The following is a 10,895-nucleotide window of genomic DNA, read 5'->3' on the forward strand; positions in this document are numbered from 1 at the left end:
GATGGATGGATGGATGGATGGATGGATGGATGGAAGGAAGGACGAATGAATGGATGGATGAATTTACAAATGGATGGATGGATGGATGGATGGATGGATGGATGGATGGATGGAAGGAAGGACGAATGAATGGATGGATGAATTTACAAATGGATGGATGGATGGATGGATGGATGGATGGATGGATGGATGGAAGGAAGGACGAATGGATGGATTGATGAATTTACAAATGGATGGATGGACGGATGGATGAATGGATGGATGGACGGATGGATGGATGGATGGATGAATGGATGGACGGATGGATGGATGGATGAATGGATTGGAGTCAATCTACAGAAATTATTCCACATCTTAAATTATTTGACAAATTTCTCTGAATGAATAATTTGACATTAAAAGTTGTTTTTGTTTTCTTTATGCCTCTTGTTTAAGTGTTTGTTTTAGTAAACTTTGTGTTTTTAACCTAACAATGCAAGGGTTTCACAGGCCGTTGTGTCTGTCCTCAGTGGGTTTAAATGTTAAAAGTTTGAAACTATTCTAGATTTTAATCTGATTCAGTTTGTCAGGATGGTATTAAAAACTCCACTGTGCAACTAAAACTAAGCTCGTCTGATTAGCACCGCTGTGATGGTGATAGGAGGAACTGAATTCCAGCCCCTTCGGTCGATACAGGAGCTGGAAGTTCTTAGGCGAGCTCAAATAATAACGACCGATCCATCACACATCCTCCACACGAAGAATATGAGCGTTTGCCCTCCGGCAGATGGTTAGAGTCCCTCGCTGCAAACTAAACCGCTTTAAAAACTCATTTCTGTCCTCCTCCATCAGACTTTTAAACAGTGTCATTCCAGGCAATAGAACTGTACAGGATATGATGGGAGTGTATGTGTGGGCGATATATGTTACAGGCAGTGTTTATTATATATAAGGGGCTGTGCAGTATGGTTTGTGTGCAACGTGTCTTTACTGTGTGTAGTGTTGCGATGTTTTGTGATAACCGGTACTGTCCGGTGCATATTTTACTGAACAGCAAATGCAGATGTTAAGGTTTCTGAACCTAAAAAAACGGAAAAAGGCCTAAAACGCAGTCGTCTTTACCTTTGGTCTTTCCCATTTTTAAGGTTTGCCCAAATTGTTACAACTCAGCATACCACCATATGATCTTAACTTAAAACTGTGATGTGAAAGTCTTCAGGCAAAATGCATTTCTTCAAAGAATGTTAGACTTTTACTTTCTTTTTTGTCACTAACTGTCACAGTGCTTTGAGTGCAAGACAAAACTCGCCAAAGGAAAAATTATAGTTGCTTTGTATTGTATGTCTCTGTTATTTGAAATCTGTTAAATCATTCATGCAGTGTTTAAAGTATCATTTGAAAGTTTATGTTTTTACAAGTAGTTATTTTTTCTTCTTCTTCTTCGCCCGCAGGTTTTAAATCCCAAGAAGAAAGGCAAAAAGAAGAAATACATCAATTCTGGAACTGTAAGTGCTCCTGAGTCAGTCTGGAATGTTATTATTTCATCTGCTTTTAAAGTAAGATAATTATCACCGTGTACATCTTGTTTCCTTTCATTGACTCTTAGCTGCCTGGCTGCTTGTTTGGTCTTTGCCTTCCTTTTGTTTTTGGTCTCTATTCCGTTGTCCTCCTCTGTTCATCACAACATGTGTGTCGATGTGTGTGTTTGTGTTTGCCAGGTAACTCTGCTGTCCTTCAAAGTGGAGTCGGAGTATACCTTTGTGGATTTCATCCGAGGAGGGTGAGTGGAATAATAACTAGCCCACACTCGTAGTTAAGTGTCAAACATCTCTGCAAGTGTCTCAGTCTGAGGACACTTGAAGAAATTTCCCAAATGCATGATATCAATCTTGCTGTGAGTGGTTGAAGTGTGGGTGAATGTTGTGTTGGTAAATATAACTTGTAAATACTAATTTTATTCAGGTCCTTCACTTTGAATGGCTGGCTTTTATTTGTTTGACCTAATTAAACATTCAAGGTGGAGAGGAGAGTTGTTACACCATGCTATTTAGCTTCCAACCAGTCACCCAGAAAGCTGATTGGCCCTCGGCTCGTGCTGGTGTGTCTGTTGGACACATGACAGTCCACGTCAGGAATACTGAAGTGTGAAATTCACTTTGTTCTCACTTTATTTGCAACAGAACTCAACTGAATTTCACAGTGGCTATCGACTTCACGGCATCAAATGGTGAGTCAACTTCTGCTTTATTTTTAGATATATTTGATCAAATATTATGACTTGTGATATTGTCTTTAGTTTTGCCTTTCTTTACTTACACCTATCTCATGACTCAATGATTTTAATGAAACTATAAAGTAATCACTGAATGTACATCAACAACTGATTTTCTCATAGACAGTGTCTCAGTTAGAAATGGGTACCTTTGACATTTGAATCAATTCGGTACCAATATCCGGTATCTGGGACTCGGTACCGGTACTTAATGGTGCCAATTTTTGGTACTTAGTGTGTGTTGTTTTTTTTAACAGTAAACTTTTATTTTTTAAACATTTTTCTCAATATATAAAATTAACAGATATCAAGACATCCAACTGTTTGTGTTGTAACATCAGTTGTGTAACTTTTTTCTTTAAAGTGCAAACTCTTGAAAATAGCTAACGTAGTGTTTTGTCTTATTGCACAAATTAAATGCACAGTGTGTAGGATTTTGTCAAGTCTTTTAGCCRAAATTGAGATAATCACTAATGACTCATAAAAAACATGTCTAATCATTGCAAAGACCTTGTTTTATTATTTTTACCTTATAAAAAGCTGTTTATATCTCCATAGTCGCGGGTCGCCACTACAGGCAGCCGCCATCTTGTCTACGAAGGCTCATGAAGGACAAACTGCGGCGGCGGCGTCAAAAACGGTTTTAGGTGTAATACTATAAATGTAATATTTGTTGTCTGTCATTGTAGCTGGGATAATTTTACTTATTAAAGCTCATAATCTTACCACTTGAAACATCACTAGCCCTGAAGCTGCTGGTAGACATCGCGGTTGGAATTATCAAAGGTTTTTGACACCTGAGAGACACCGTAGCAACTCCTTTGTGTTTGGAGGGGGGGGGGGGGAGGACCAGGGAGGATGATTCAACCACTAGATGTCACTGAAAACAACAAATCCTACACACTGTGCCTTTAAGATCCAGCTCCATGTATTTCTATTGATGTCATTTCCCCGCTAGAAAAAATGTGCTGGAGGTCCATGGAAGGCAAATAAGTTTAAATCAAATAAGCAAAAGAGGATGGAGTTAAAATAAATAAACGGTATTCAAGCTACATTTTGAGCATCCAAAACGCGTCCAACACTTCAAGCTGGCTGCTTGTGCTCCTTCGGGTCGGATGTGTTCGGACTGTCGGGAAGCACCTCTGTTGTTTTCCTCTGCCGGTCTCTGCTTAATGGTGGATGAAATAAAGAAAGTGGTGGTATTTTATTTACTTTGAGCAAGCGAACGTCGTGCTGACAAGATAGTTAATCCACCAGATAATTCACTGAGCGCTCCCTGATCACTTGAAATTATACACAATTACTTATAAAATCGAACTAAAACTCCATAATTCCTTAGCACAAGATTAATTTAAAACGGTTGCATTTCTGTAAGAAATTCTAAGCTTTAAATGAAACTAATAGTGAGGGCTTCTGGTGACCTATAGCAAACAAATGACAATTCTGTTGAGAAGAAATTCACTGGAGTTAGTTGCACATAAAAGACTTGGCTCTGCTTGTAAAATAATTGGCTGTAGCACGGGGACTAATTAGTTTTTTTGAAGCGTGATGCTTCATATACTTCTTTATTACCATGTGTTACATCTCTTTTTAAAACTTCGGATTTCTCCGAAACTGGCCTTAATTACAGACGGAAAGAAGATTTAAATTTTTTTTAAATACATCCGTTCATTGTGAAAGATGACTCTTCCTTTTGTTTGAGCAACAACGTGATGCTTTCGTTCACATTTAAGACGCTCCTTAGTGCTGTTCAGCACACCGCCGCCTTGAACGTGTCGCGACATTCTGGCTCTGATGAAACACACGCGGTGCAGCGGATATGGGGAAGGCGTTTTGGTATTTATCGTGTCCAGAGGTGCAATGTGCACCTGTGGCGTAGTGGGAAGCTCAATTGGATTAGGGGGGGGGAACACATTACAGTATGTGTGTTTGAGTGTGGAATCTGCTGCAGCTTATCAGATCAATCCAATCTTTTCATCTCCTTTAAAAGCAGGTCACTCCTTTTAGCACAGAGGAGAGACTTCAGATCATCTTATCCAAGAGAGCAGTAGGAGGGAGCTGGCATTCATTTGCATTGGCGTGTAATAATAAAATGTGTTCTATAATTATAATCCTGGCATATGCTTCAGCAAAACTCATTAATAAAGTGATGTTTCTTCTTTAAATTCCCTTAAATTCTTAGATTTTTTTCAAAGAGATAAGCTGTTTTCTTCCTGCAGCTATCAGTTTTACAAAAACAGCCTGTCTTCACATAATTTATCTCATAACCAGTCTCTGTTAAGAATGCAAATGCTGCACGCTACTTCTGGGACACCCAGAAAGGTATACCTTGAAACCGGTACTCGGCCCATGCCTATAAGTATGATATGTCACCTTTTATACTTGTTTAGTTTGTTGCATTTCATAAATGTATAATTAGTCACTGAAATAGAAAATATTATGACATTAAGTTAAAAAAATACTTTTTTGGGAGGTGGGTGACATTGGCGGGCCTGAGGGGAGTCACCTGCAGGCCACATTTGGCCCACGGGCCTTGAGTTTGACACGTGGAATATATGTTGTAAATAACTACCAGCTGCTACCACACCAAATTATAGCACATTATCTGAGCTAAAGTAGCTAAAGTATAGCCATTTCTGTGTAGGCTAAGGTCGCTTAGCTGTCCATTGAGATCTCATTTTGTTCACCTGGTTTTGTTTTCTTCTGTGTGTTTTGTAAGGTAACCCATCCCAGCCCACCTCTCTCCACTACATGAGCCCCTACCAGATGAATGCTTATGCCATGGCCCTGAAAGCAGTGGGAGAGATAATCCAGGACTACGACAGCGACAAGCTCTTTCCTGCCTACGGCTTCGGAGCTAAGCTGCCCCCCGACGGCAAAATCTCCCACGCGTTTCCCCTGGTAAGACATCCTCGCGCTCACAAATATTATTCATTCACGCTCGCGGGGCCACGTCTGCGCAGTTGGTCTGGACCAGGAGATGTGGCGAGAACGACAGCTGGTCGCACGAGCGGAGACGTCAGCTCATCCACCAACCAGCAGGAGCTATCTCCTCATTTCCTCCTGAGCCCTTCACAAACTGCTGGATGCTAATCCTAAAAGAATCTGAAGGACTTTGAGTTGATATATCAGTTTTTCTTAAAGGATGGCGACTCTGATAGGATGAGATTAGTTACTTAAAAAAATGCTGAATTCCATGTGAAATGATGAGAACTTACTTGCTCAAAACATGCATTGAGAAAGACTATCTGTCAAACTGATTGGGCCATTTTTCTTTTAGCAGATGCCAATTACTGGGTTCCCACGGGTCCTTAAAATCCTTGAAAGTTTGTGAATTTGAAAAAATGATTTCAAGACCCTGGAAAGTTTGTGAAAACAGCCAAAAATTACACTTGTCCTTGAAAATTTGTGAATGTTTTTTGGGACCGAAGTTCTCGATTCACATGACTGATTTTCATCATTTGTAAAATAATAATAATAATAATAATAATAATAATAATAACAATAATAATAATAATAATAACAATAATAAAATTGATACGGCGGTCAAGCCCTGTGCTGGGATGTCCTCTGGAGCCTGTGGTAGTAGTGGGTGAGAGGAGGATGTTGGCAAAGCTGACAGCCATCATGGACAACCCTCACCACCCTCTTGAAACCGTGTGTGTGTGTGTGTGTGTGGGGGGGTGTTGCTGAGCAGCTCCTTCAGTCAGAGACTTAAACATCCTCACTGCAGGACTGAGTAGGTCATTCACTCCAACTGCAGTTAGACTTTATAACACATCAGGATGTTATCAGTCACTTGGACAATTCACCTACACTGGCATCAGTAATATGCACCTGCATATATATTCATTTATGTACTGTACTAGGTATATGTACCTTGTTATATATCACGAGTATAGTGTTTTTTTTCTTTTACTTATCTTTATTTAATCTAAGTCACCCTGTTCTGTTTTGAGCTGCTGTAATGTGCATATTTCCCACTGTAGGGTCAAAAAAGTTGTATCTTATCTTATCTTATCTTATCTTATCTTATCTTATCTTATCTTATCTTATCTTATCTTATCTTACCTTAAAAACCTTACATTTGTTGCGGTGGATAACTCTGGATTACAATAAACTGACGTGGCTTTCAACAAATAACGTGAGCCATAGTGATGGTTTTAGCCAATCAGAGCAGAGTAGGGCGGGTCGTTCTTTCTGAGCCCAGGTGAGAGCACCACAGCTCCTCCTGTCCTCACCGAACATCTGGACCTGTTCACATCCCCTCCTCCCAAACTGAGCTGCCCAACCTCCCAGGACATAATTACATGTCCATGTATTGTGGATATGAATGTAGGGTAAACATTTCATCCACTTTCTTTCACTGATTCTGACTCAATAACTTCTATGTTGTTCAGTTTTTCATTGAATTGACATATTAAACCTGTTTATTGGTAACATTCTGCAGTAGGTAATTGCCGTTGCATGTGGTTCTTGAATTTGAGGAAATTGGTACTGGGAAGTCCTTGAAAGGTCCTTGAATTTGATGTTGACCAAGGTGTGGGAACCCGGCAATTAGCTGTGGCAGCCATCTTGAATTGGGTTGTCTCTTAGGCTGTGTCCAAATTCAGGGGCTGGGTCCTTCGAAAGAACCGGTCCACCTGGTCTAGGTGGGTCGCCTATCAATGGAATGACGCTAAACTGATGCAAAAATAGATTGAAATGAGCAAAAAAAATCAATATATTAATGTTATAAATATCATAAAACCAATTAAGCTTAAAAACAATATTGGAAGAACTAACTAACGTAGGTGCACGTTTATTTCTCTATACAAGTTCATTTGGTTTCTGACAAGAATAATATTTAAAAGCATTAATACAAATGACAAAAGCATTAACAACACAGCTGCTTGAAAACTTTAATTTTTATACGGCCAGATTTTTATTTAAAACTGTACTCCTTTCTATCGCTTCATCTGCCATCAAGAGCAGGAAATAAAAGCTCCGGTCGGCCTGCAATGCATCATGGGATAGGGCGGGCCGGGAAGGAACCATTGGACCCGTCCCTCAAATCGGGGATAAAGAAAGACACATTTGTCGCTCGCATTGGAGGAGTCTTTGGATTAGGACAGCCTCTGGTGCGGCGCTGTGAGCCGACGACAAATTCGGGCTTCAGGGGCCCCAGCCTCTGAATTTGGACACATTCTCAAAGTTCATCAGCGGTTTACAAGATATTTGACTAAGTTCATTAATGTATAATTAAACATTGCCATTATATTGTATTACTTTGTTCACCATCTCGTCATTATTACAAACCTCAGTATGATGTACTTCTAAAATAACTTTAAATCAGTTCGTTAAAAACTCCTGAGGGTAAAGTTTAACAGTTGTACATGTTTTAGTACCACTCTGGTTTATGTGTGTCTGTTCTGACTGAAAATGATTTACTGTATATTTTAAAGTCCTTACCATCTGCTGTTTAACATAGACCATATTTGCTCAGACACAGTCTATAGGATAATAGCAACCCAAATGTAGATGAATTAGACATCATGACTTAGAAATAAATGGAAGTAACATTTTGTTGTACCCAAAATGTCAGCTGCTTTGATTTATTTATATTTTATTGCAGTTTTATTTCTTCGTATTGTGTGTTCCATGAAAGCACCATCTGTTTGCTGTTGCAGAATGGCGATGGTGATCATCCAAACTGTGTGGGAATAGACGGAGTTCTGGAGGCTTATTTCCAGAGTCTGAGGACGGTGCAGCTCTACGGACCGACCAACTTTGCACCTGTTATCAACAAAGTAGCAAAGTAAGCTTGCTACTTGTAAATGTTCTTTAAATAAAATGATTGTTTATTTTTTTTAGGTTTGATTGATCTAATTATGACGAGTGTTTTTATCCTCACAGAGTGAGATCATTTGCTCAGTTTTTATTTAAATGGGTGAGTGTTTTACAGAACTGATATGTGGCACGAATCAGAAGCTGCAAATTAGAGATTTATTCACAAAACATTGGATTAAAAAGTCAACAAATGAAGAATTGAGAAGGTCGCGGTTTGCAATTTGTGGATCAAATTATGATTATTTAGAATCAGTTAATTTGTTATTTTAGGCAGAAACTTGTTCTCAGTTTGTTTAAAGACCCCATAGAACACAGTGAAAACCAAAGGAACATAAATAAAACTGGCTATTAAATCTTTTTTCCATCCATCAGTCCATCTACCCACCCATTCATCCGTTCATCCATCCATCCATCCATCCATCCATCCATCCATTCATTCGTTCATCCATCCATCCATCCATTCATCTGACCAACCATTCATCCATCCATCCATCCATCTACTCACCCAAACATCCATTCATCCATCCATCCATCTATCCATTCATTCATCAATCCATCCATCCATCCACCTACCCACCCATTCATCTGTTCATCCATCCATCCTTCCTTACAACTATTCATCCATCCATCCACCTACCCACCCATTCATCTGTTCATCCATCCATCCATCAATCTACTCACCTATTCATCCATTCATCTGTTCATCCATCCATCCTTCCTTACAACTATCCATCCATCCATCCATCTACCCACCCATTCATCATTCATCTCTTCAACCATCCATTCATCTCTTCATCCATCCATCCACCCATCCATGCATCCATTCATCCATCCACCCATCCATCCATCCATCCATCCATCCATCCATCCACCCATCCACGCATCCATCCATCCATCCACCCATCCACCCATCCATCCATCCATCCATCCATCCATCCATCCATCCATCCATCCAATTTATTTTACAGAGCTGAAAAGTAGTTTATCACAGAACATAAGATCAAGACATCAAAAGTTTGTTTTTTTAACTAATAAAACAGAACATTTTTGATACAGCCACATTTAAGAGAGCAAATATACCGATGTACATTTCAAAGATTCCTGGAGAAAGTGCATAATCTGGTTATTGTAAATATTGTTTAGAAGACGACAATAAAAGTTTTTAATATAGTTTGGATGTGAATAAACAGATGGTTTTATTACACTGACACAGAAATTGATCATCTTCATTTGAAAGGCAAAATGAACATAAAAACAATAAAGAAGTCCTCAGGTACACCTATAAATAAGATATTACTGCTTCTGCACTCCTCTGTTCTGACCCAAAGCCATTATAAATGATTTACATATTTAGCTGTAATATATTATTCAGCAAAGGTAAAACAGTCAGACTTTAGTCACTGGCCTTTCATGCTTGAAAAACTTTAATGGTTTTACTTTAAAATGGTTTGGGGCTTTATTTGCTGTAAACAAATCTGCTGTTGTCCCACATATAATATGTTACAGAGTACTTTATTTTTAACAAAGTTTGGGGGCTGACTATTTAAGGCTCTCTGGTGGTAGGAAGTCATTTGTAGGAGGAGGAGGAAGAGGATGTGTGCAGAGCTCTACGAAGCTACTCCGGGGCAGACTAGTGTTATTTGCACAAAATTTAATGAAGGTAAACACACGCTGAACATTTTTTTATATGATATATTGAGCTAAGACGAAGCTCTGCTCAAATCTGGAGTGTGTTCTTGTATTGTGAACACACATCAAAGTGTTGACTTCATCAGGATTAATTCTGGTGCTGATTTAAACTTGTTTACCTGCTGGGGTTCTGCTGCACTATTAATTCAGTCCATTTACATTTTTCACTTGTGTTTGATCAGTGTTGCTTACTTTTAGCAGAAAAATTACCCCACCCAAAAATCCCTAAACAAGCAGATTGACATTTTACACTGCAAAAAGTGCCCATCTAACAAAGTTTTAAAGACAAAAAAAATTGTTTCGATCTTGTTTTGAGCAGAATGTGTAAGATTGATCATCTTGTTAACAGAACACATAAGATTATCTCGTTAGCCTGGAAAATTGACACAAATGAAGTGGAAAGAAAATCTGCCAATGGAGTAAGACAATTTCACTTGATAAGATTCTTAAAGTAAGAAAAGTTTGAGTCAAATTAAATGATTTCAAGAATTTTACCAAATAAAATTTTCTTACTCCATTGGCAGATCTTTTTTTCCACTTAATTTTAATCAAATATCTAAGAAGATAAATAATCTTACACATTCTTTTCAACAAGATCAAAAAATTTTGGGGCTGGATATAATATTTTAAAACTTGGCTAGATGGACATTTTTGCAATGTAAAAAAAAAGCTACGTTCATCTTCTCCAAGATCGAAGTCAGTGAGCAAAAAGAACAAGCGTCTCATGAACTACTGGACCTTTTTTTAATGATCAGTAATTTGGACATACACTCACCAACCACTTTATTTGGTACATCTGCTACTACCGAGTAGGATCCCCTTTTGCTTCCAGAACCGCCTTAATCCTTCATGGCATAGATTCAACAAGGTACTCGAAACATTCCTCAGAGATTTTGGTCCATATCGACATGATAGCTTCACACAGTTGCTGCAGATTTGTCGGCTGCACATCCATGATTTGAATCTCCCGTTCCAGCACATCCCACAGATGCTCTATTGGATTGAGATCTGGTGACTGTGGAGGCCATTTGAGTACAGTGAACTCATTGTCATGTTCAAGAAACCAGTCTGAGATGATTCATGCTTTATGACATGGAGCGTTAACCTGCTGGAAATAGCCATCAGA

The 10,895-nt window shown here is 38.9% G+C and overlaps 1 protein-coding gene across 1 annotated transcript in view; it reads left to right on the top strand.

The window, feature by feature from the left end:
- cpne9 (copine family member IX) overlaps positions 1-10,895 on the top strand; it is a gene marked incomplete at its 5' end in the record, with an annotated part of 83,463 nt that overhangs the window by 52,020 nt on the left and 20,548 nt on the right. Inside the window, 5 exon segments of the mRNA XM_014025511.1 lie at positions 1,431-1,484; positions 1,698-1,759; positions 2,160-2,206; positions 4,971-5,152; positions 7,921-8,048. Coding sequence (XP_013880965.1) covers positions 1,431-1,484; positions 1,698-1,759; positions 2,160-2,206; positions 4,971-5,152; positions 7,921-8,048 — 473 coding nt within the window.

Source organism: Austrofundulus limnaeus, unplaced genomic scaffold (genome assembly GCF_001266775.1).
Source record: "Austrofundulus limnaeus strain Quisiro unplaced genomic scaffold, Austrofundulus_limnaeus-1.0 Scaffold481, whole genome shotgun sequence".
Classification (NCBI taxonomy): domain Eukaryota; kingdom Metazoa; phylum Chordata; class Actinopteri; order Cyprinodontiformes; family Rivulidae; genus Austrofundulus; species Austrofundulus limnaeus.